The sequence below is a fragment of the Rhinolophus ferrumequinum genome, chromosome 3, assembly GCF_004115265.2.
Source record: "Rhinolophus ferrumequinum isolate MPI-CBG mRhiFer1 chromosome 3, mRhiFer1_v1.p, whole genome shotgun sequence".
NCBI lineage: Eukaryota > Metazoa > Chordata > Mammalia > Chiroptera > Rhinolophidae > Rhinolophus > Rhinolophus ferrumequinum.
Genome location: NC_046286.1, coordinates 69,492,743 through 69,520,692, shown reverse-complemented (window position 1 = coordinate 69,520,692; position 27,950 = coordinate 69,492,743). Strand labels below are relative to the sequence as shown.

The following is a 27,950-nucleotide window of genomic DNA, read 5'->3' as shown; positions in this document are numbered from 1 at the left end:
TAAAAAGAAAACCTTTCCATATAATATGTGACATTTTATAGCCAATATATTTTTATGAATTCTACCTTCAAATAGTAGTTGCTTATAAAATTACTATTCGTAATCCTTTAGTTAACAGAATAGTAATTTTTGGTTTTAATTTGAAAAGGAAACACTGTGTCCTGCAACTCTTCTTTTGATAACAGCCTTATTCATAATTGCCAAAACTTTGAAGTAAGCAAAATGTATTTCAGAAGGTGAATAGATAAATCAACTGTGGTTTATCCAGGCAGTGGAATATAATTTAGTCTAAAAAGAAATGAACTATCAAGCCATGAAACTTCAGACATGGAGGAACCTTAAATTCGTATTTACTAAGTGAATGAAGCCAATCTTAAAAGGCTGCATATTGTGTGATTCCAACTATATGACATTCTGGGCAAGGCAAGGCAAGGCAAAAAAAAAAAAAAAAAAAAAAGTGGAGACAGTAAAAAGATCAGTGGTTGTCAAGAAATGGTGGGGGATGAATAGGCAAAGCACAGAGGATTTTTTTAGGGCAGTGAAGTTGTTTTTTATGATACTGTAATGGTGAACACAAGTCATTATACATTTATCAAAACCCATAGTATGTAAAACAACAAGGATGAATCCTAATATAAACTGTGGACTTTGGGTGATTATGATGTGTCATTGTAGATTCATCGATGTAACAAAGGTACCTCTCTGGTACATGATGTTGACAGTGGAGGAGGTTGTACTGTGTTCCAGCAGTGGGTATAAGGGAAATCTCTTTGAACTCAGTTTTTCTGTGAACCTAAAACTTCTCTAAAAACTAAGTCTCTTTAAAAAACATACACACAAAACTAAAAAAGAAAAAAGGTAAGAAACATTTGTGCCCTGCAACCCTATTGATAACTGAGCAGAATGGGACTTGACTCTCTAGGGCTAGTTCGCTTAAAAAAAAAAAAAAATTGGAAAAAAAAACAAACAGAAAAGAATATAATTTGAAAAGGTAAGTATCTCTGACTCTTGCTCATTTTTATAAAATTCAAACTAATTCTTTTTATTTATCATTAATTATGTTCTAACTTCATAGTGTGTGTAAAGTTTAGTGAGAACATTAAACAACAAATAAAAAGTTATTAGTCTATGAATTTGACAGATCTATAAACAAATTCCTTAAAGAGAGCATATCTCAGTTCTAAAAATAAAATCATTGTGTCACTATTGCAAAAAAGATAAACGTGAAAATTTGAAGCTGTAGAATTACATGCATGGGTGAAAAGAATGTATGGTCTTGCTTATTAATTACAAACATTAAAACTGAAAAAAAAAAGTATTTTGAGATGAGACACTCCATGAGGACAGTGTTTGTTTTCTATGGGATAATTTTTTAGAACTCCTTTTTAAATTAAAGGGAGCTTCATAATATCCCAGCAGGGGATACCATTTTCTTTTGATTTCTAGGAAAGATCTATAACTACTGATGCACCACTTGCTGGTTTCCAGTTGACCACAGAGGTCTTAGCAGGGGTAATCTTATGAATGCAGTGTTAGATCAATTAAAAATCAACCAAACACATATCTACAATGGAATATTACTCAGCCATAAAAAAGAATGAAATCTTGCCATTTGTGACAATATGGATGGACCTAGAAGGTATTATGCTAAGTGAACTTGGACAGAAAAAGACAAATACCATATGATTTCACTTATAGGTAGAATCAAAATATAAACAAAGCAGAAACAAACTCATAGATACAGAGAACAAACTGATGGTTGCCAAATGGTTGGGGGCGCTGGGTGAAAAAGGTGAAGGGATTAAGTAATACAAATTGACAGTTAAAAAATTGTCACGGGGATGTAAAGTACAGCATAGGGAATATAGTCAATAATATTGTATTAATAATACCTATATATGGTGCCAGGGGTACTAGACTTATCAGGGGATCACCTCGTAAATTATATAAATGTCTAACCACTATGCTGTACACCTGAAACTGATATAATATTGAATGTCAATTGTAATTGAAAAATAAAAAATTTTAAAAACCAAACAAACAGACCAAAAGCCCTGAGGTTGAATCTTTATACTCAAATGACAACTTCTGTGTAAAGAGACCATAGTTGTTCATCACAAGACAAATGTTTTTAATGAAGAAATAACTGCATGTGATAGATCCTCAGTAGATACAAAAGCTTGTCTGTGTAAAGCTTTCATAGCTTTACATATTGTAAATGTTCTCAGCAATAGTGCTTCTTTCCAAAAAATATATTCACATATGAACAAGCCTTTTTCTAACCTCTAATTTTTGAGATACTAAATTACTATCCTTTAGAATATTTTAAGGATACGTACTTATATTTTAGTCAAGTTTGTGGGTTGTTTTCTGTTTTGGGGTTTTATTTTAGGGGAGTTGGCATTTGTTTGGTTTTGCCCCGTACCCTCTTCTATTTGGTAATAACAGAGAAATTTTATAAAATAACGTCAGAATTTGATCACAAAGTAAGAACCATTAAGTAGCATGTGATCCAATTCCCTGAGCTAGACCTAAAAAAACTGGCTTTTTCTTAGGAGAATGAGATACTTCCTAGAAATAGGACAATCTGTCCTCTACAAGTAGCAATAAACTAGAATTCTCATTATTTTTAAAACTGGCTTTATCAGGCATTCTGACTCTTTTTTCTAAAGAGATTGCTGCTGCTAACCGCTCTTTTAATTCACTGGGGAATTAATGCTCAATGGCCCATTAGGGTTCGTACAATGGCATTAAATAATTATTCCTTTATATATTTCCTACTGTCTGAAAAAAAAAAACTATACTAAAATTGTCTGTGGGAGAATTCAGGACATCTGAATCTGAAGAAAATATGCACACATATATATCCACTCAGTGGTTAAGAGGCGGCCACGAATACTTGGTAACAAACAAATTGCTATAACAAATACTTGGTAACAAACAAAAAAAGAAAGAAGTAGAGTCACTGTGAGTGGAGAAGAGGAGAGAAAAACTGACCGACATTAGCCCCCGGTGGTCGTGATAAAGCTCAGGAAATCATTACAGCTGAAGAGAGCAGGTGTTGGTACAGGTACAGTCAGAAGCTTGTTGTGAAAGAGAGAGAGTCACAGTTCTCCATGAATCCAGTGACAGGAGTAGAACGGAGATACCGTCTCTGCCCAAGTAGCCTATAGAGCCAGGAGGAGCAGAGCTGGGGACAGAGCTGGGAAGAGCTGAAGTGGAGAGGAAGGAAGGTCATGAGATTGAAGGATGCAAGTCAGGCAAGAAAAAGAGGTGCTCCGAAGTTCTTTCCTTGAGCCAGCTCACAAGCCTGATTTGGTGTGTGCCATTTTGGTGCCAGGCCCAGCCTGTCTTCTTGGACCCCAGAAGGGCCACCCTCTGTGCAGAGGGCAGCAGAAGAGCTCAGAGGCTGCAGCTGACCATCTTAAAGGTTCATAATCAGCAAAAAAAGTCAGGACTCTCTTAAGATGGAGTAGAAAGAATCAGAATGAGAGTTTACAGCCTTGCTCATCCACTTCGCTATGCCTTCTCATCTGTAAAATGGGGTAATAATAACCCAGAGGGTGGTGTGAGGATTAAGTGTGTGCCAAATTGTTTCAAGTTTCCCCCACAGTACCTTGTGGTAGGCATTTGACAAAGTTAAGTCACTTCCTCCTTTACAGCTCCCATGGTTTCATTTGCAGAACAGAGCACTTAGAATTCTAAATGCCTTTCTAAAATGTGAAACTACCACTCATCCAGAAAGAAGAGAATTACTGATTAAGTATATGCATAATGCTTTATATATGTCAAGTCTCAAGGACCTCACTGATTTTTGGCAAAGAGACAGCACTGATGGTGGGGCTAGCGCATTCCAAGAGCAGGCACTGAGGGCAGGCTGTGCCAGAAGTGTGCTGGGTGCTGCCGGCTGAGCTGTGGGAAGCAGGCTGGAGGGAAGCGACATGCCCACAGACCTCCACACAGAGCGGTCTACACATGTGCCTGTAAACCAGGGGTTGCAGTACAAACTGCTAGTCTGTGGGTTGTCTGTGGCTCACAGATATGTTTTTTCCCCTTAGCTAGCGTACAATTTGGTTTTTTTCCTAGATCCCTGGAAAACCTGGAAAACAAGCTTGTATTTATTTTTTCATAGCATTTTTTATTTTAAATGACTTTAGTCAAGCCTTCACTCTTGTTTTGCCAAATTCCCCATCATTTCCAGTTGCCCTAGATCAGGCCAATCTATTTCTGTCTGGTCCTTGAGTTTTCAGCCCCTCTTTCAAGCCCAAGACAAAGCAGGACACAAACCACAGAGCTGGCCTTGCTCACAGAACCAGTGATTGGATGGGTTTTATCCCTCTATCCTTGGGTTGCCTAATACAATTTATGACTCCGTTTAATTTGCATGCTAGATAAACATCAATACTTTTTTTTTTTAGTATAAGTATATCCCATGCAATCTTTTTATTTCCTAAATATGGTACCGTACTCTATCCTCATTTATAATTCATACTCCCCCACCAGTAGGAACTTAATAAGTAGTGATTGTCATTGTAACATTGGGAAAAAGAATCTTGGAAGTAGAACCTCAGCAGCCTTGGGGAAAAGGAGAGAGAACTAATATATCTCAGTGTTTGGGAGAGATAAATTGATCAAGGCACATGAATGAGTGTTTTAATTTGATATGAGGTAAAATTGGAAACTGTAGTGGTGGGGAATGCTTTTCTCCCAGCTGGGCGATGACAGATAGAAGGTGGCTGGACTGGGGTCCTTGCTCAGTGCAGAACTGTGTCAAAAGGAGGATCGTTCCCAGGACTATCTGAAGTGGCATCTTGATGTCTAAGTGAGAGGGTGCTAAACACTGCAATTGGGGTAGACTCCAGGCCTGCATTCTTTGTGAATGCAGAATTCTAAGTTCTTCATTCTGTCACCTCTACAGGACATTGGCCTCTTTCCTTTCCTATCTTGTTCATTCACTTCTCCCTGGATTGTCCTGGCCACTCTGAGTATAGTTACATGTCCCCCTCCCTTTGGACTGTTCTCCCTTATCTCTGTTTAACTCCTGTGGCCTGGGAGGGCATTTGAGGAGGTGGTGTGGATGAAGGCCAGGAAAACTCACTGGATGTCTTGTATGAGCCAGGCGCGTTGTCCAGATCCTGCTGTGAGGATGATAATGTCCCTCTTTTAGATATGTATAATTTTATACATACATAGAATAAAGAACATATATATGTGTAATATATATGTATATATGTATATACCAGGGGTGCCAAAAAAAAAATGTATACAAGTGGGCACTTTGGTCAACATTGCTCAAGCAGTAGTTCCCCGTAATCAGAAGTGTCTGGACGCTGATGGTAACCACTTTGAGCACCTCCTGTAATTGCAGAAGTCAAACATGACTTGTATTCATCTTTTATTATCTGTATATATTGAGTATTACAATTTTAATAGTTTTTTCCTTTCTTAAAATGTGTATACATTTTTTTTTGGCACCCTCTGATTTTAGCACAATTTTAGGATCATAGCAAAGCTGAGTGGAAAGTAGAGAGTTCCCATATATCCCTGCCCCAACATACCCCATTCCTCCCCTACTATTAAAATGTAGCACAGTGGTATGTTTGCTACCAACGATTATTGCTATTTAAAGATGAGAAAAGTAAGGCTTTGAGAGCCCAGACCTGTCTTAGCACCTGTGACAGCCGTCCTCAGCTCTAGGTCACTCCCTGGCCCAGCGCTCCTTGTGCTCCTCGCATCAGTCTTCACTCCCACAGGGAAACGAAGGTCGTAAGGTAGCATCAGATGAGAGGAAGGGGTGGCTAGATAGTTGTCTGATGTTCACTTATCTAGAAATTCTTTTCCAGTAGATCAGCGAGGGTTTGGAGAAGCTGTGACTTGATTCCTTCAAGTTACTTTTTATCATCTTTCCTTTCTTCCATTTGCCAGTTCCACCAAAGATTAAAAGAAAATTGATACAGCGACCCTAAAAGTGTTTTATGTTGGGATTTGTTCTGAAAGTTCTAGAAGTTACTTTCACTTGATAATCAACTAATTGCAGGCAAATTTTGTCCTGAAACTACTCTCAGGCTTTTAAAATCAGTGTTTTTCAAAACATCAACTGTGAGTATAATTTTATGAGTGAAGGCCATCAATTTCTGCTGTAGTAGTCAGTGAGGTAGATCGACCTTCCACCCTAGACTTCACTAAGCCAGACACAGCCCTTCATATCCTCTAGTACAGTGGAATTTGAGTGTTACTGGACTGCAGACCTCCTTCCCTTTCTGTAGTGCCAAATGACAAGCTGTTACATAAATGAGCCAAAGATGGCCTCTGTCATTTGGCCCCTAGATTGCTCAGTTTTCTCACTGCAGGCTGAGACTTGTTAGCTCAAAAGCTAGCTGGCACCAAATTCAAACTTTTACATATCCAATTTTCTTTTTACCAGGCAAGCAGAGTTTTTAGCCATTTAGAGCCTGCCTGCTTTACATACCCCATGAAACCTTATCTAGCATCTGTTGGCCATTGATAAGATAGGGCATTGTGGTTATAAGACCTCACGCTACTAATGCCCTTTGGAGTCTCTGATCCAAAGACTCTGAGTGACATCCAATATGCCTCTGAGTGACATCACTTAGACATATAAGCCACCTCTCTCCCACGAGTTTTTTTGCTCTCCTCCCCCTCTGGATGGTGACCCTCTCTCTTTAATCCTCTGTACAGTCTTATGCTGTGAGAGACTTCCCCTCTCAGGCAACCCTGTCCAAGCACCACCCAATAAAGCTTGCTGTGTGTTACCTCCCCTGATGGGCATAAATCAGCCCCCAAATTCCTCAAGCATACCCCCTATATAAGAGTACCTGGCATGACCAAAATTTCAGGAAAGCCAGTATGTGAACCTTCGGAATCAAAGTTGACCCACACTGCCGTACATGTGGAGCAGAACCTTTGTAGAAAGGGTCTTCATTCTTTCTTCCTCCACCTTTGGATACCGAATCATTGTATATGTTTTAAATGTATATATTTATAAAGAATTTGTGTACTGTACAGGTTTGTCTAGTTTTGTGTAGATTTGCCTCTCCTGTTTAAATATGTTACTAGGAAAATGTAGGAAGCTCTTTCAGATTGCAAAGATCAGAGACATGCTTGGGTTTTTAATAAAAATAATTATAGTGCCTATAATTTATCAAACATTTACTATGTGTCAAGTGATGTATTAAACTCTTTACATGCATTTTATTTAATCATCATGATAACCAATTAGACTGGTATTTTTATTTATTTACATTTTATGGGTGCAAAAAGTGGGCTCAGAGAGAGTAATTGCCTCACTTAGAGACACATTAGTGATGGAAGAGCTCGGATGTGAACCCAGTTTGTCAGATGTCTACACCTGTGACATGCTCTGATGCATTTTTCAATAAGTGAGAGGATTTTCTATAAGAATACATGGAGAAGTAAGTAAACTGCCTCAGCAGGCAAAGAGCCATGTTTCCTGAAGATAATTCATCAACTTTCAGCATTCAGTAGCATTGTTGGTAGTTCTTCAACAGCTCTACAGACCTAAATAATTCCCCGGGGGCACCATGCAAATGACTGTGTACCCCATGTCTGCTTTCTAGCTTCCTCTTACTTTTCTCTTCTTGCCTTTTGTCTCATGGTTTCTTCTCATGGTTTCAGTTGCCTCCTGACTCCTTTTTATGGATTTTTCTCTTTGTCTATTTGTATTTCTCTGCTTCTGTATCACTTTGGCCTCTGCAGTCTCTGTAAATATCTCCCAGTTACACTTCCATATGTAGAGTGGATGATTATAGGTCCATCCATTGGAGAGAGCTTGACACCGGAGCGCCTCACCTCCAAGACTCACTGCCACCTTTCAGTGGTCTGCCTTTGGGTCAGTCAGCTGGGGCCAGGGACCCAGATCACACTGTACAAACTATGGAAATTTTGTGTAAGACCCCACAAGAGGGTGCTGTAAGTGGGACTTGAACCTGTAGCCCTTTTTAAGGAGATCGTGAAAGCCCAAAGTCTTTGAAAGTTGGAATTTCTATTTTTACCTAGATTTTTAAAATTTAAGTATAGTTAGTATGCAATATTACATTAGTTTCATAAGTTCCTGTTGTACAATATAGTGATTCGATATTTTTATACCTTACAATATGATCACCCCTTTCTATTAATAGTAATCATCTGTTACCATGCAAACTTATCACGATATTATTGAATATATTTCCCTTCACCTTTTTCACCCATGCCCCCATCTCTCTCCCCTCTGGCAACCATCCCTTTGGTCTCTGTTTCTGTGAGTCTTTTTTTATTTTGTTTTTGTTTGCTCTTTTTTGTTTTTTCAGATTCCACATATAAGTGAAACCATATGGTATTTGTCTTTCTCTGTCTGACTTACTTCACTTAGCATAATACTCTCTAGGTCCATCTGTGCTGTCACGAATGGCAATATGTCATTCTTTTTTATTGCTACATAATATTCCACTATATATGTATATACCAATCTTTATCTATTCATCAATAGACACCTTATCCATTTATCTATCAATGAACACCTAGGTTGCTTCCATATCTTGGCTATTATAAATAATGCCGCAATGAACATAGGGGTGCACGTATCTTTTCAAATTAGTATTTTTGTTTTCTTCAGATAAATACCCAGAAGTGGAATTGCTGGGTAATATGGTGACCTGTCTGGTAAAAACAGTGTGATTTTCGAAAAGGTTTATTAATGTGTCTGTTATGAATAACTTAAGATCATATGATTAAAGCACCAGCAAATAAAAATATTTGCTAAGGGTATTTTCCAGCAACAAAAATGTAAGTTATGAAATCTACACATACCTGGAGAAATTCAAGCATATTTTTCTTTATTCATGGCTTCCCATGTTCTTGATTAGGTCAGGACATAAAATTGAAAACAAATTATTAGGTACAACAGTAGAGTTGAGCACATTTAATTAGTTTTCTTCTTGTTATATACGTGTACACATTTATGTGTATATAAGCAGAAAGAATGTTAAGCTTCCGTATCTTACCTATTAGATTATAAGCACGATAGAGTCATGTATACTTTCTTTCTAGTCCTTTAGCATCTCACTATTCATAGTGTAGCAGACCCTTAATAAATGACATTGCCTAATTATTCAGCCCTGATGCCAATTGAGTAGAAAATGCTAATTGAAGAATCTTCTATAAGCATAGAGTCAAGGAGAAATAATGCTATTTCTTTGGATATTTTATACCTTAACCCCAGCTTCTCTGGGTAAAAATAATGGATTTCTATTATGAAATTTTGTATCATTTTCTCTTATTTATTTCCATTGATACCATGTGTTAGCTGTACTTTCCACCAATGCAAATATAAATATTTGCATGAAAAAATAAATTTTTGGTTTGCTGTCTATTGATCTTTTTTCATGAGGGTTTCAGTATTGCATTTGAAGTCCAAATGAACATCTAGTTTAAGCCTATTTTAACCCTTCTACTTGGGATGTCAGGCTGTAGAGCTCTAATTATATTGATGAAGGACTACAAAACAAAATTAAGGAGCTTGTGACGAGGGGGGATTAATCCTATCCATGACTTCTTTGTTAGTAGTTGAATTTTAGAAGTGACCTTCTTGTCCTGTCACCTCACAAACACACTGAGCCTGGACAGATTAAATGCCTTTATGCCCATGGTCCCTCAGCTGGTTAGTGGCTTAATACTCTAAAATTAGGAGCTAGTAGAATTTTGATATGTTCAGATATGTGTATAAGTCATAAATCAAGGTTACAAAATTGATTTTATGTATGACTTGTGAATTCAATCTCACTGTTCTGCACGTGCGGGCATGCACACACAGTCTTGCATTTGGCTTTAACGTGGTAAATCATTCCAGAGGAGACCAATCACTGCAATTAGTTAGCAATGTGGCTGTTCCTCTTTGTTTCACAGATTCCTGGAGAAACCACTCTTGATGCTCCATTCAGGGCATTTTGTGACTCACCGTGTTTTCTTTTTCTTTTCTAACTTTAACTCAGAAGTCTCATGGGATGAGGAACCCATTTTGAGAAACATGTCACAGAAACTTGAAATACAGGAAGCTAAGCAATTAGTGTCAGATTTTCCCTTGGGGGGAAAAATAAGAAAAGTTAATATATACTACAGAGGTAACTCAAGTAGCTTCTCTAATAATGGTACATTGTGTAAATGATAATTTTTGACAAAGCAACAGCCTTCTATGGAAGAGCTTTATGCTATCTTCGAGTCTTTAATAGTATATAGCACTGGCTTCCATTCAGTCTTGGAGCTCAAACAAATCATCATGACCTTTTTTCTATTCTTGGGTCAGATGTATTCTAACAGCTTTTGAATGTATAAAGTATCTTTGGAAACTTACAGGAATGGAAAATTTACCTAATGTAATAATTCGTTTAATAGGAAAACCAAATCAAACTCATATGTAATCTCAAGGTGTTTTTGTGGATAGCATATACCTAGACATTTCAGAGGCTCATTGGTTTCTGTTTCTATGATGTGAATTTAATTGGTTTTCAGTATAGGTTTAAAATTCAATAAACATGTGATGACCCACCATGTGTTAAGCAGTGCACTAGGTGTGATCACACAGGCCATTTTCGTGTAACCCTCACATACAACCTGTGAGAAATTATTATCCCAATTTTTCAAATAGAGTCTCGTAAAAACTGACTCATCCATGATCGTGTGACTTGTAGATGGTACTACAGGGATGATAATTCAGGTTATTTTACCCAAAAATCTATTATACTATTCAATAAAATTAATTTATAAGGAAAAAATCTTGAACACACTACCTTATACACATTTTGTAGATAGTTGGAAGATCAATCAAAGGAAGATTTTGGTACTGACTCATTACGGGAAGGTGATGCAGTGTGTTGGGTAATACCAAGGTCTTGCGAGTCAGGCCAACACTAGGAGGAACCCTGGCTCCTCAGCTGTGGAAAAATCTCATGGCTTTGTATAAAGTTGTTTGTGTTTTAACTTCCAAGCCTCAGTTTTTTTATCTACCAAACACTGGGAATATAAAATATTTCATAGTGTTGTAACAATACTGAGTACAATACTGAATGTAGAACATTTAGCAGAAGTCCCAGCAGATAGTGTAGTTCCTTTTTCTTTTTTAATGTTTTAAATAAATTTATTGGGGTAACATTGGTTAATAAAATTATATACATTTCAAGTACACAACTTTATAATTCAGTATCAGTGTATTCTATTGCATGCCCACCACCCAAAGTCAGGTTTCCTTCCGTTACCATATATTTGACCCCTTTACCCACTTTGCCTTTCCTTACCCTCTTCCTCTCCAGTAAGAACCATTCAGTTTTCTGTATCTGAGTTTGCTTTAGTTGTTCATTTGTTACTTTTAGTTTTATATCCCGCATATGCGTGAAATCATATGGCTTTTTTCCTTTTCTGTCTGACTTATTTCACTTAGCATCTATCCATGTTGTTACAAATGGCAATATTTAATCTTTTTAAGGCTGAGTAGTATTCCATTGTATATATGTACCATATCTTCTTTATCCAGTCATTCATTGATGGACACTTAGGTTGTTTCCATATCTTGGCTTTGTAAATAATGCTGCAATGAACATCGGGGGTGAAGATTCTGGTAGTTATGATTAGTAGCAATATTGGTGAGATAGGAAGATAATATGCAAATTAGTTAAAGAAAGATGTTAATTATTGTGTTCAGGGACATATGAAGATTTTCTTATTAATAAAATTGTATAGATTTCACTGAAGATTTTCAGCGATAAACAGCCCTTACATAGTATTTATAACTTTATGTGATACTTTTTAAGATATTTTAAAATATCGAGGCATATTAGAACATTTTCAGATTATATTCATAATGTAATTACTGTTGCTAATGAATTGGGAATAGTTCTATGAATAAGTTCTAGACAGGTGAGGAGTCCCCCCTTTTTAAAAAAATGCATACAAGTATAATTACATATATTCTTTAAGCCACTGAAAAAAAATTATACAACTATTATAAAATAGTTATAAAATCATTTTGACAGGCTCTTAGAAGAGCCTGTCTTTCTCCCTTTGAAAACCATTCACTTTCTGCTAGAGTTAATGTGTGGCATAGGAAAGCAGAATTTTGTCTATAAGCCAGGAAAAATTAATTTGGTTTTCATTTTATGTAGATAAATTAATTTTGTTTAAAATAATAAAAGAAAAAATTATTCAACTAATTGGTGACAGAGAAGTTTGGCCTTTAAGAAGTTTGGCCTCAACTAATTGGTGACAGAGAAATTTGGCCTCTCAACTAGACTCCATTCCTGATACAAGGAGTCTAGATTAGGAATATACAGGATCAGTCTTCAGTTACGTAGGTATGTGCACATATGTATCCAATACAGATTGATTATATTAAAATAAGATGAAGTTTTTCCAAAATCTAGATGTAACCAGAGTTTTATTTTTTATTTCCTGTACATATATAAAAATACTTCTCTGTATAGACTTGGTCAAGATAAAACAAAGTGTTTAAAATGATAACGTTGGATATTTATCTTGGATGTTTGTGATATACGCTGAGGTTGACAAAGTACAGAGAACCTTGTATAAAAATACAAATTTTAAATATATTGTCTTCGCAGATTTAATCTGTCATGAGAATGAAATAGATATATGTAAGAACAGTTCATCCTCTTAGGAATAAGCTATATTTCTGTTGCCGGAAACTAACCTTTGAAAATGATGTATATCTTAAATAGGATTAAATGGATTCAAAAAAAAATCTCCATTTGTAAACATAAAGGAGTGATGTGGATATGTGGGTATGTGCATGTCCTAGCTTATTCATACCATTGTCACCATTTTAATTAGTCATCTTTTTAACTAAGCAGTAAGTTTTAATATTTTAACCTTTAGGTATTTGATATGTGATCTATTTTGCAACAAAAACAAATTCAAATTATAACCCCATTTTCATTTCTTTTTTCAGATGATGAAACATGCTTGGAATAATTATAAACGTTATGCCTGGGGATTAAATGAACTGAAACCTATTTCAAAAGAAGGCCATTCAAGCAGTTTGTTTGGTGAGTGGAATATGCTTTCTGTCACTTCACAATACAAGGGACAGTAACTTCTCTCTAATTGACTGAACTTGTGGGTGGTGGAGAAATTGGTATGACCGTCCAGGCCATGTTGCTAGGAAACTTGCACACCTGATAGAGTTATCTGCAAGGACTGTGCGTAGTGTGTCCTTCAGACAGAGCACTGGCAGCATATTAGAATCACCCACGTACCTTGAAAACAATACTGATACCTGGCACGCACTTGCAAAGATTCTCATTTGATGGATATGGGTGCAGCATCATGATTTCTAGATCCCAGAGTAATACCCAGCAGAGGAGCATTTGGTCAGTCAGTTGCATTAGTTGCTCCTATCAGGTGAAAGCTCTGCTTTTATCAATATGCTGGCCATGGCAGCCAGCCACGGTGATCGTCATTGTCTCTCAGTGACTCTCAGCTTTGGGTCTAGGTGTTTCCTGTTTGTGCCGTAGAAGAGGAAAAGGGTGGATTAGGTTAGTTATTTGAACTTCAACTTTGGCATTCTTTATTGTATTTGGTCCTCAGAGCATCCCTCTGTAATGGGTACTGTGGGTATCAACATACCCTGTGGAGGTGAGGAAGTAAGTAACAGAAGGGTTGGATGGATTCCCTGGGTCACAGAGCTTCCCGGTGTTCTTTCCACTGCACTCAATTCTTTTCTTAGCCCCCATAATTGTGTCTGTAAGTAACAGGATGAAGGGAATGGAGTCTTACCCTGATATTTCCAAATTCACCACAGAAGATGTGACTTTCTATATTTTAACTGAAATTGTTAAATAGTATGGAATCCTATAACAACAGTGTCAGCTAGCACTGTGTGCCAAGGGCCATTTGTGCATCATCTCATTTAACCTCATTATAATAAAGTTGGTGCAAAAGTAATTGCAGGTTTTGCAATTATTTTCAACCTTTTAAAATGCAATTACTTTTGCACCAACCTAATATATACATTTTATAGATGAGAAAAGTGAAGTTAGAGACTAACTTGCCTAGTCTTAGTCACTTACTAACTGGCTGAGCTGGGACTTCAACCGAGGTGTGGCTAAGGTCAGAGTGCGTGTTCCTAGACCCCACTCTATGCTTTTGCATTTATTTAGAACCTTCCATGTGTTTGGCTCTACTTTCAGCACTGCTGTTAATAAACACAATACAAGTCTTTTCAGAGTTCATAGCATACTGCATAAGACTTGTGTGTAAATACTGAATTATCAAAGCATTAGGTGGTTCAATAAATAATCGTATGAAGTTCTGAGGAACCAGTAGGATTTTAGGTAGAGAGAAGGGCATTGCAAGCACAGAGCTGGGAAGAGTGGAAGACAGACTGGTTGATCTGTCACAGCAGCTGAAGTGATTTCAGAAGTTTCTCAAGTAATTATTTCAGGACATGGTCACCAATTAACAAGGATGATGAGCAATGGGAATTGAAGAGAGAAACTCGGAAACTTCACGCAGACTCAGAAGCCTCTATTTTTCCATTGTTTACTGTAACTTTTTAAATGTAATTCCAGTTGTGCTTTTTTTTAAAGTTTCTTGTAACATTAAGAAATCATTTACATGTAAATTTGCCATAATCAAACAGGTTATTTGGTTCTCTGTTAATACTTGGATGGTTTTTAAATTTATTATTGAACATTGAAAACCTACTAAGTCTCTTACTATGGAATGTGGAGATAAACAAGGCATGACTTCTCTATTCTAAGGAAGTCTACAGACAAAGAGAGATGCATACAAGTAATTATAATAGAAGACAGAAAGTGCAAGAGCAAGGTAAAAACAAGGGAGTTCTGAGGAAATAAATCCCAAACCCAGGACTAGCAGGATGGTGGGAGGGGAGGTTAGGATTAGTCCGGGCTTCAAAGAGGGAGTGGAATTCCATTTTAGAGTAATGGATTCTTAGAGCTATCACTAAACAATTTTATATCTAATTCTATTTAAGCAGTTTTGCACAAATGCACTTCAATATAATTACATTAAAATTAGTATGTGTGTTGTACCTTTATTTTTAGGTCTTTTTTTTTTTTTTTTTTTTTTTGCTAGAGAATGGAATCACAAATGAAATTTCTGAGATTTATTTTCTACAGCCCAGAAGAAACTTTAAAGATCAGTGTATCAGTCTATAGCCTGTGATAATTTTTAGTCTGGCTTTGGTGCAGTGTTGAAATTTTCCTTCACTGAAAGAATTTTAGGCTATATTCAGCATTACTGTTCATTAATAAATTCAGTGTTACCCTCTCCCTTTCCAAGGCATTGTCAATTTGCATGCATTTATCTGTCAAAAGTAATTTATTGAATAAAATTTTTTCTGATATTTTCAGGTAATATCAAAGGAGCAACAATAGTAGATGCTCTGGATACACTTTTTATTATGGAAATGAAAGATGAATTTGAAGAGGCAAAATCATGGGTTGAAGAAAATCTAGATTTTAATGTGGTAAGTTAAAAGTTGCCAATTGAGTTCTTAAATCTCAGTAACATGGAGAAATTCCGTCTGTTGTGGGGCAGATTATTGTGTTGTACCCTAGCAGAAACAAATAACGCAACTTTTGAATAGTACCACACTATCTTCTCAACTTGCCCTCCCTTACTACTCAAACACATATCATTGTTTTTTGGCAAGTTAAAAGTAAGAAAAATACCTGTGCCAAACAAGTATTCTTAAAGTCCCAAAACAACCCTTTTAGACAGGTATTTTTTTCACACCGTTACAGATTAGAAGTCAGAGCTTCAAGGGCTTTAACCAGACCTCGCAGTTAGTTGGGCGTCAGAGCTGTGAGTCTCACGCAGGTCTGGGTGGTTCGAATGCTCACATGTTTGCATGTGCCATGGTGCATTGCTATGACTTTATTACATTAACATAGGTTAAGTGGAGTGCAGGGTGCCACATGGAGAGCTGCAATTCAATAAAAGATCACAGGGAAATTGAAAGAGAGAAATGTATTACTCACAGATCCCAAGGAGGTGTAAGGTGTGCCCCCAGGGGCCACACAGGAAGGTCAAGGCAGAGTACAGCGTACAGCCAGAAAGACAGGACCAGGGCATATGCCTTTATTAGGCTTCATAGAATGCATTGGAGTTCCCAGGCTAAGGCCAAGTTGGTCAATTCAAACAAACAAAAAGTAGGGTCTTGATAAGCTCCATGGGAGTCTTTTCTAAGGGGCACGCAAGGGGAAGGCCTTGGGCCATGTGGGAGACTGATGACAAGGTCCATTGGGGGAGTCATCGAGAACTTAGATTTGCTTGGAGCTCTGTGGGCTATTCTCTAGGGCATGCGTTTGCATGAGAGGCTGATTTCATTTCAAGGCGCCTGCTAGCCGCTTGGCCAGACAAAATGGACAAAATGGATGCAGAGGCAGTAATACCATGGAGTAGCTTTGCTAAACGCTCGATATACATCCATCAAGAGCTGCATCCACTTCCCTTAAATAAGACTTCAAACTTGATTGATTGTATGCCCTTACCAGTATAAAATTTTGTTAGTATATATTTGAAATATTCTTCTAAAAGTTTGTAGGTGTACTATTATTCATAACAAATGCCTCAAAACTCATTGTACATCAAGGAAAAGGTTCAGAATTAAGGATAGTGGACACCTCTGATACTTTATAATTTTGATTTGGGAGAACCGTGTCTGGTCAGGTCTAATCTAATTTCATAGTCATTGCTTTACCTCATAATGAGGTTGACAGAGAGCTTAAGATGTCAGCCCTGCCGTTTTTTAGTTATTCATGTTTGCATTATTGGTATTATTTTTAATCTGAAATTACTTTGCAGAAATCCTTGTAAGCCTCTTGTCTATCTGGTAAACACTCAATAATATCTATAAATCCCATAACCAGGTACAAGTAACATGCTGTATGTGGAGAATGAACAAAGAGTGTTTCCCTGTTGATCCCTCTGTTTTGTGGAGCTCTTTTATATTTAATTGAAGTATAATTGGCATTCAATATCCTATTAGTTTCATGTGGACATCATAATGATCGATATTTATATACAGTACAAAATGATGTCCACAGTAAGTCTAGTTACCATCTGTTACCGTACATAGTTATTACAATATTATTGACGATATTCCCTATGCTGTACATTTCATCCCAATGACTTATTTTTTTAAATAACTGAGTTTGTACCTCTTAAGCCCCTTCACCTGTTTTGCTTTCCCCCTTCCCTCTCCTCTCTCCCGTAACATTTGTTTCCTGTGTCTGTGGGTCTGTTTCTGTTTTGTTTTGTTTGTTTTTGTTGGTTTAGATTCCACGTGTAAGTGGAAATCATATAGTAAGTGGAAAATCACATCGTATTTGTCTTTCTCTGACTTATTTTACTTAGCATAATACCCTCTAGGTCCATCCGTGTTGTTAGGGATGACAATATGTCATTTTTTTATGGCTGAGTAATATTTTATTGTCTATATATATATATCTTTTTTATCCATTCATCTGTTGATGGGCACTTAGTTTGCTTCCATATCTTGGCTATTGTATACAGTGCTGCAGTGAACATAGGGGTGTATATGTCTCTTTGAGTTTTCATTTTAGGGGGTAAATATCCAGAAGTGGAATTACTGGATCATGTGGTAGTTCTATTTTTAATTGTTTGAGTAGTATCATGCTTTTTTGGAGTTCCTGTTCTCCCATAGACCAAATAAGGACACCAGTGTCATTCAGAATATTAAGGATCATTAAAGCTGAGTCCTTTTTCTGTCTCTTTGGATTAAAAGAATATATAAATTGGAAGTTTTACTTTTTTGTTCCTACTCCTCTAATTAATTGCCATGTATACGTCATTTTGGAGATCACTGCCTTAAAGGTCAAGCAGATGAGGGTGTGTTTAATCTGACTTATAATTGAATTTAGAATATAAAAGTGACAGTATTCCAATAGAAAGCGACCTTGGAGATCAATGCTTTCAGACCTTTTATTTTAAAGACAAGAAAACAGGCCCAAGGAGCTAGTGATTTGCTCAAGGTTTTTCAGCTATTTGATTGGACTGACCTCTGGTAGCTCTGATATTGCCAATAGAACTGCATATGAAAAATTAAGGCAATGGAAAAAAAATTGGTTTTTTTTGTTTGTTTGTTTGTTTTGGGGGGGGGGGTTTGCAGGCTTGTTCTCTCTTAATAGTACTTTTGTCCTGCTTTGTTATTTATTACTATATTCAGGCACCTACCTTTAAATAATTATGGGCTTGTCTTCAGCTATATATGGGAGAGAGAATGGATAGTGTGTGTGTGTGTGTGTGTGTGTGTGTCCCTGATGAGAAAAGGTGGGGGAATGATAACCAAATTCCTCCATCATCAAACTTTAGTGGCACTGCACCTGAGTGATGCCCACATTCCTTGCTGATTCTTGGGTGAGTCTGTCTGATAATTGCTGCCATACTCCTCCCCCACCGCTGTAGCAGCTTTGGGCTTGTATGGCCACCGGCTGGCTGTCTGAAAAACTCCGGAATCATTTACTTAAAAGGACTAAGCACAAAGGCCTCTCAGGGTAACAGCAAGGTAACAGAAGGTAGTTGGCTGGTCTCAGACCATGACCAGGTAACAATGCATTCCTCAGACTGTGGGGACCTGTGAGGAAGCAGAGGGACTCTAACAGGGTTAGCAGAACATGTAGAAGAGAAGAGGAAATTCCTTGGCTTCCTTACTTGTAATATAAAGGGATTAGACCGTCATGGAGTGATTGCAAAGATACTCAAACTTTGAAGTTTTCTTCATTTATGTAAAATTGTATTTTTGGGGTTTTTTTGTAAGATTTTATCCAGTTAGTTGATAGAATTTTGTGCAAAATATGATTTTAGAACTACTATTGATAATCTTGGTAAAGACCTTAGAAAATTAACTTTAAAAACATACTTTTAAAATTCAGATCCATGGGTCTCAAATTTCTGTTTATTATACTATTCCTAATGTGAGAATCTTGGAACATTTTTTTTGCAGTTCTGTTTTTGAGTATTGCCATATTTTGCTTTAAAAAAAGTTTAGCTATAACTTCCAAATAATAGTACCCATATTAAAATTAATAACAAATATAAAATCCAGAAAACTGTATTTATTTACTCCCATAATCATTGCATTATACAGTTCTCCAACTTCCAATTTTCTAATTGATTTTAATACATCACATACGATAACTTGTCTTATATTCACTCATTCTATCCAGATATTCAAGTGATTATGTCCACAATTACACAGTTTTCTTTCTGAAAACACTAAGAACATTTTCCCATTTATCTGAAGGAAGGGGAAATTGGAAAAGCTTAAGCAAAGACCGAGAAAACATATTTTTATTGATAACATGTAGTATCATTCCAGCTTGGACAAATTACTTCATATTTTAAGTTAACATTTTTTCGTAATAAACTATTTTAATTGACAGGGTGAGGGTATTGCAAAAAAAAAAAGTTAATGAATCCAAATTTTATTGCAAGGGAAAAATAAGAATCAAACTGAAATAGAAACACTATTGTTGAGAGTTAGTTCATGCTGTGGTTCTCCGGGATATAAATACATCTTACATTCAAGAATGAATTTATTTATATGTAAAATATTCAGTTTGCATCACTTAAAGGTGTAAAGGAAATGCTTTTTACTATCATTAACTGAAACTCATTTTCTTTTAACTAAAACATAGCAAGTTGATTCAGTTTCCATTGTTGGTAGCACAAAGTTCAAATGGATTTAATAAGTGGCTTAAAATAAATCACTGGGATAGTATGTAGGAGCAAGGGCTTCCCAGGTGGAGCTTTGTATTCAGTTCAATCAGCTGTACAGGTGCGTAGATCTGGGCAGAAAACTCTAAGGATATACACTCCAGTGGGTGAATTTTCTGGTTGTAATTTAAACTTAATCCTAGGACAAAGACTCTAAAACAGATCCTTGGTTATTCATTACCTATTCATTAATTTAGTTATGTATTAATTATTTAATAAATACCCTTTAAGGGTCAGGTACTTACCCTCCTGGAATTTATAGTCTAGAAGGAAAAGTAGTCATAGTACTTCTCTAGGTAGGGTTGGGTTTTCTTCAAAAGGAAGACAAGAAAGAGGAAACTACTCCTTAAAGAATACTGAGACATATCAAATATTATGCTAAGGGATTTTTCCATGGGTTATCTCATTTGGTCTTTGTGACAAACATATAGGGTAAATGCTATTTTCCCTGTTTTTATAGATGTAGAGGTGTTTGCGTACTCTGCCCCAAAATCATGCAGCAAGTAAGAACTATGCTTTGAACAAAGTCTGCCTAACTCAATGACCCTGTGTTTGTTGGAGAGGAAATGCAAATTGTTGAGAAAAGCATAGGCAGCCAGAGAATTTGACTCTTCCAAGGTTATGTATGTAATCTTAGTATGATGGTACTCATGAAGTGTATTGTTCCATTGGTATTCAATAAATATTAATTAAATTAATGAGAAGTTAAGCTATCTTCTCCTACTATCCAACAGACTCAGCTAGAAGACAAGCTGACAGGGTACAAGGGTGGCTGTATTGTTTCATAGTTTCATATAGTTGAAATGATCTGAAATTCAAGTGCTCTGCTTGTTTTTACCTAACCTACTTTTGGAATGGATTTGTAGTGGCTCCTGATATAGAAAGATCATTAACAGAAGGACAAATTGATCAAGGGTTTCACATTTGGACATTTCTTAATTCAATACTGAGCTTCCCATTCTTTATTGGCATTTTAAAAAAGTATTGATTACTTAGATCCTTACATGACAAATATTGAAAACTATCTTCAGCAATGAATTTTATGGAGTATAAAGTATGTAGAAATTTTCTCTAGATAATAATTTCTTATGTAGACCCTTAGTAAAAGCTAAAGCTGTATTAAAATTATCCTTAAAAAGCTTTTATTTTACATTGAGGTTAAGTGATATCTCTGTATGAAAGGCTAAGCTTTGAGAATGACAAAGGAAAGATGATTAGCTTGCTCCAGACATAACTAGCCACACCCTGAGACTGTGATCTTTGTCACGCACCTGGATTGTGCCTTTGATTGTGATAAACACCATAAATTTTAGATAACAGAGGCACTGGTGGCAAAAGGGACTTTATTTTTTAATTTGAAGATCCAGGCTATTATCTAGACAGAATGCCACCCTACTTTGCAGGAAAATAAGCTGTAGCATTTCCTATCTAAAGGATGGAAATTGACCTCAAAAAGCAGCTTTGGATCTTCTCAAATGTCTGAATGAGTACGTGGCTTAGGCCCAGAGTTCCATGCCATAGAGTATGAAAGAAGTGACCTTTGCCTCAGCATTGCTCTTGTAAAAGGTCTGTCTTAGAGCAGCATTATGTCCCAATGGGTACAAATAACTAAGTTTATTATCCTCTTTAATGGAGTTATTCAATATTTTCCATCTGAATGCTAACCAGTGCCTGCCTAGAATGAGGTGTGTTTGGCTTTAAGAGGATACTGAGCTGTTCTCTCTGACAGTCATGAGTGATAGATTGGGCTGCTACATGAGGGCCCTTCTGAACCTGCATGGTAAAACCAACTTACTAGCATAAACAAGATGGTTATTTCCCTATCTTTGTGGCACAGAGAACTTACACTTTGTTCATCTTAAGAGGTTTATCATGTTACTTAAACATGAAACTAAATAATAGGATATATGTTAAACTAAGTTACACTGTTTAATATTGCAATCTGATCTGTGAAAAGGAGTTTTATACTTATTCCTCAAACATTAATAATACACACACTTGGAAGCCCCATTTATAAATAAAGGTATATACTAAGCCTAAACATAGGCAAAGCTTACAGGCAATTACCTGTCATTAATTGGAGGCTTTGAAAAGTCTCATGTTGTTTCCAACACATTTCTCAGTAAAGCATAGTTATCGTATATATTAGTAGTAGACTATTATTAAACATAGTTACTGCATTGGATTGTAGTGGAACAGTTATTATTACACACAGTTAATATTGGATTGTATTGATCAGTTGTTATTAAACATAGTTATTGCATTGCTTTGTCATGGAGCGGCTTGCTTGTAAAACTGAAAGCACCAAATGAGCAAGACAAACAAACAAAGAAACAAAAACTCATAGACACAGACAACAGCTTAGTGGTTACCAAAGGGTAAGGGAAGAGGGGGTTGGTAGAAAAGGGAAACGGAGGTTGAATATATGGTGATGGAAGAACTGACTCTGGGTGGTGAACACATAATGCGGTATACAGATGACGTATTATAGAAATGCACACTTGAAACCTATGTAATTTTACTAACCATTGTGACCCCAATAAATGTAATAAATAAAAAAATTAAAATTAAAAAAGAAAGAATTATCTCAGAGAATTGCCTTTAAACAAGTCTTTAAGAATTAGTATGAAACAAAAGAGAATTAATATATTTCTGAAAATAAAAGTTCTTTTCCAGTAGTTCTCAGTTAAATGTAATCAGTCGGATCTGTCAAGCTATGTGAAATCATAGCACGACAAATAACGAGAAGTCTGGCACAAGTTTGATTCATAATAATTATCATAAGGCTTGAAGGTGCAAAGAAACACTATATCTGTTCTTCAGGGGAAGCTTGAGCCTCTATAGTTCCTCATTCAAAAGGAAACTGGCTGAATTGTTCCCAAACCTAAATGTGTTATTCTAATGGTCAAACCCGTTACTTCACTTACTGAGATCTATTAAAATACATCATTTTGTAGATAATTTTGGTCAATAAGTTGCTTATAAAAAACACAACCTAATAAATTTCTCTGAGTTGTTTGAAAAGTTATTTTATCTAGTGGGAGGTGGTTAGTCTTTCAGGGACCTGTTTTGAGGTATTCACTTTCCCTCTTGCCCAGATATGGTGAGGTTCTTCATGCCCGTGAGCGAATGATCTATTGATTTGAAGGAAGCCTTTCCTAGAGAGGTGGAGCATAATGATAAGGATTGGCGGAGATATACAAAATGATTTATTGAGTTGAATTCTCTTTTCACTTTTAGCAAACTCATATCCCTTCTATCTAATAATCTCACATAGCAAACCAGAGAACAGAAATATTAGAGAAAGTTATAAACACTTGAGGTGAATATTATCAGTATAAGATACCCAAGACGATATGAGAGATTAGTTCTGAGGCCTAATTTTTCTATGATTTCTACAACGCACCTCTTGAATTTAGGTGTAAACTTAGTTATGCCATAATTTTACTAAATTTATATATGAATCTGCTGACATATGTTCTTTGATTCAAAGTCTATTGGTGGAGGAAAGTCGAAATGAAAGAACAGTTTCTCCAATGCCGATTGTTTAAATTAAATTTACTGGGGGTGACACTGGTTAATAAAATTATATAGGTTTCAAGTGTACAATTTTATAATATATCATCTATATATTGCATTGTGACCCAAAGGCAAATCTCCTTCCGTCACCATGTTTGACCCCTTTTCCCTCCAATCTATATTTTTGGTGAATATGTCTTTAGCCAAAAATTTCCAACTTCCACTTCTGATCAATTGTGATGTTTACTAATGGATGCATGCAATTTAAACAGAAGATTGGATCTATTTCTCAAACTGGCACTCACATACGACTGTGTCAAACTGGCACTCACATAAGACTGTGTACTAAAAGTCATAGAATACGTGCGTCATATACCTGAAATGCAACCTTACTTAAAGATTTAAGGAAGTTGATTTTGAAACAAACACAGATGAAGGAGACTGCAAAATTCACATTAATGGTTAGGATAAATCATACAAGACTTTAGTGTTTACAGCCTGTTTGGGTTTTCCTTGCCCCAGGTCTTCTTTTGTCATTAGGATAAGTAACTGGAAACATTTTAGAACCCTTCAAAGACACTGCATGAATATTAATAGGAGGAATATATTCATTTAAATTTAATAAGATTATTTTAATGGAAATCAGAATCAGAAGTTTATAAAAGTGGCCTGAAGCCCGCAAACTGTAGAAATTCACTTTTGAAAAATCCAGATATATAAAATATATGAAGTCCAAAAAAGGAAGTTTGGTCAGGATACTATATTTCAAAAGCGTGTTGTTAGCTATTGAGAAATATGATTCCCCTGAGGGTCAGAGAAGATGTATCAGTTTGCATTCGAGAACTTAGAATACTATAATTGTAGAATTTCTGATTTTCCCAGAATCCCTGTAGAAGGTAATTTGAGCAGAGCTCCTGTAAACTGGTAATGGCAGCAGCTCTCTACTGAGTGTTCTGCCTGTGCCAGGCTGTGCACAGTGCTGTACATTCACAGACTCATAGTACCTTGTAAGGAACGTGTTGCCCCTTTATACAAATGAGAAAACCAGGACTCAGAATAAGTGACTTGCCTGGGATCTCACATTCAGCTAGCTCCCCAATCAGCCTTCAATCCCAGGTCTTTCTGACTCTAGAGTAGTGTTTCTATAGTTGGCTGCCCCCAATGTAGCCAACCAGTTTGTTACAGTAGGAGAATTACCTTCTTAGTCCTTTTCATCTAAGGAGCTCTAAAGAGTGACCTAAAGTGTCTAACTTTCAGTCTTCTGACCTAAAATGTAGTGTAACCCAGAAAATTGAAAGAGCTCTCAAATTATGGTTTCTAAATAATTTAGATTTAACTTTGAAAAAAGAGAAGGAGAAAAAAATATATCTTGGGAATTCAAATGCAATTCTTGTTTTCAAAAGGAGGAAGATAGGATGACTGTTGAGTACTACTAATCATGATGTGACATTCCTGAGCAAGATTTTTAAAGACAAGGGCACACTGGGAAGCGTGTGAATTCACTAACAGCCAGATTTGCTTCTTGGACAGGCTCGTAGATTATTAGATCGATGACATTCAAAAGACAAAGCACCTGACCTCGAGCATGGCACTTTGCAAGGTCACCTCTCAATATCTTATAGATAGAGCAAGATAAACAGAATTTAGGGTCTAGAATACATTGCTGGATCAATAACTAGTTGAACAACTGTACCCAATAGGTGATTGATGTCTAGCTGAAAAATATATTTTGGGTGGTGTTTGACATGGCTCAGTCCTCTACCTCACAATAATTCTTATGAGATGTCTATATAAAACACTTGATTATCTAATTTTTTTTGTAGGAGGAAGAGACAATACATGTCAAATGAACCCATAACCAAAGTGAAAATATAAAATCATCTTAACAGGGTTCAATAAGCAGAAATATGGAGGACTGTTCTCAGGTTTAAAAACTGAGAAACACAAGTACAAATGGAGAGTGATATGATTTGAGGATTTAAATTCATTAGATTTTATTATTAGATATTGTTACCCTTAGACATAAGAAATATAGCTGTGTAATCCAAAATAAATTAATGGATTCCCTTCCCCTTTACTTGTCAGTAATGTTGTAGAATACTAAAGCTTTTACCACATAAACTCATTCAGAATGATACACCTCACAGATAAATTGCACCTATGTAGAGTACTTTTCATCAAATTATATTAGATGCATATTACAAGCTATGAAATACAATTAAACAAACTCACCAAATAGTCTTTATTTTATGATGCTTTTGTCTAACTCTGATCCAGTATTTCTCCCTCCTAAGTAGTTTTTGTAATTTTGCCTTTGCAGGAAATTTTTTGAAAAAAAATTTTAATTTATGCAATTACTTAGCTTTAGTTATTATATCTGTATACCTATTTACAGAGAGCTTGTGGGAATTAAATGAAAATACCGGGGATAGGAAGGGGTATACCAAAAAAATGCATACAAATGGACACTCTGGTCAACATTGCTCAAGCAGTAGTGCGCCATAATCAGGAGTGTTTGAAAAAAAAAGAAAGAAAGAAAAAGAAAAGGAAGTGTCTGGATGCTGATGATAACCACTTTGAGCCCCTCTTGTAATTGCAGAAGTCAAACGTGACTTGTATTCATCTTTTGCTATCGATATATATTGAGTATTACAATTTTAATACAGTTTTTCTTTTTAAAATGTGTATACATTTTTTTGGCACCCCCTGTATGTCACCTTTTTTTTCTTGTTTTTCTTGGAACTGTTTTCTCTATTACCATGTAGACTCCATAGTTTGAGGACTTTGTCAGTCTTCATTGCCATGTCCCTAGAACTTAGGACAGTGCCTGGCATATAGCAGTGGGTTCATAAATGTTTGTTAAAGGAAATAATGTCTCGATGATTTTGACTAAGTTTATCTGCTGGATATTAACTCCATATATTATAGTTTGGTGTTATCCCCCATGATTATCAGTAAATGGTTTGATGTTAGGCAGAAGTGAACAATTGCTGAATAGGCACAGTGAGCATGAAAAGAAGCTAACTAAAGCTCGAGGTGTACCTTACATCTATTGGGGGTTAGTTGTGCTAGATTAACTAGTAACAGTATGCAGGGCAAATCCATTTAATAGTCAGATATTGTAAAATAATAAAAGTATTGGCAATTGATACTATTTTCACAAGTGTATGATCATTAAGAAGAGACTTGGTGCGTTATCATGTGAGGTGACATAGGAGTTAACGTAGCAGAGCCCTGGACCAAAACCTGGAGTACTCAAGTTCAAATCCTGATTCAACCACTTATTCATTGTCTGACCTTAAAGAACTCACAGTAACCACTATAAATCTCAGTTTCTCCATTTGTAAAATGGACATAAGAATACCAATTATTTTATAGGGTTAGTGAGAGGATTAAAAGAGATTGGCACAGGATATGGCAAATTATGAGTAATAACAAAAGCAAGCAATTATTGATGTAAATAATAGCTGTCTCAGCAAGGGACACCATACATTATGATTATCATCTCATTTATGCAGAGATGAAATTTCTTCTCAGAGAGGTGTGACCATCCCAGGCTACAGTCAGAAAGTTGGGAAACAGCACTAGAACCAAGTCCCCCAACTTAAAATCTGATTTGCATTGTAGCTATGCTACTTTAACATGAGAAGAATGCTAGAATAATGTTGAACTGCCAGCCAAAATATAATGAGTCTCAATGGCCAGCCTTTCAGGAAGAAAAAGCAAATGAGTAAAAGGAGAACACAGAAAAGAAAAAATAGAATGCCGTGGCCCTGTCGCATCTGCACAAATAGTGAATACTGAGTATTGTATCTGCTGTTCCATAGAGAGAGGAAGTAACTTTATTTTGCAAATATTTTTATAATTTGATTTTAAGAGTCAAAATTATTTTATATATTTATGTATATTTTCACACTGTTAAGAGACAGGACTTCTCCCTCTTGTACATAAATCTCTCTGGGCAACATACAAGATTTGAACAAAATTTAACAATGTAGTGTACTTTATCACAATGAGATTTTTCAATTGCGTGCTATCATTCACGTATGAACCTCATTTATTTATTTCCACAGAATGCTGAAGTTTCTGTTTTTGAAGTAAACATACGCTTTGTTGGTGGACTACTCTCAGCCTACTATCTGTCTGGAGAAGAGGTAAAATGAAAAGTAGCATGTAAATGTGAATTACAGTATCTTAAAATTACATTTTTAGGGCAAAATATACCTTTTGTGGTATATATTTAGAGGGTATCCACTGAATTTTCCTTTTTGATGGGCCTCTAGTAAACACTGGATGTCATTATAATATGTACTAATTAAATGAGCATGCTGGGAAACTTGGCAGATCGTGTTGTCAGGAAATATTAAACAATGGCTCCATTATGTTATATATTGTGTGATTACAACTACAAATTATATGTGCCTATGGATAAAATAAAGAGGTTTAGTGTAGTGGCAGACTTGTGGATGCATTTTTTTCTTTAAAAATTATTTTAATGTTTAGTATAATGTTAACTTAATAAAAACTTTTTGAAATGAAGAAAGCTTGCCAAGTAAGATATAAATTACAGTATTTAAGAAAATAAGGGAGTGAGTGACATATTCAGCTTTCCAATGAAGTGTTCTGTAGGCCAATTCCCC

The 27,950-nt window shown here is 36.1% G+C and overlaps 1 protein-coding gene across 1 annotated transcript in view; it reads left to right on the top strand.

The window, feature by feature from the left end:
• MAN1A1 (mannosidase alpha class 1A member 1) overlaps positions 1-27,950 on the top strand; it is a 156,355-nt gene that overhangs the window by 30,680 nt on the left and 97,725 nt on the right. The window contains exons 2-4 of the mRNA XM_033100521.1: positions 12,974-13,070; positions 15,402-15,517; positions 27,384-27,464. Of these exons, the coding sequence (XP_032956412.1) occupies positions 12,974-13,070; positions 15,402-15,517; positions 27,384-27,464 (294 nt within the window). The remainder of the gene's footprint in view (positions 1-12,973; positions 13,071-15,401; positions 15,518-27,383; positions 27,465-27,950) is intronic.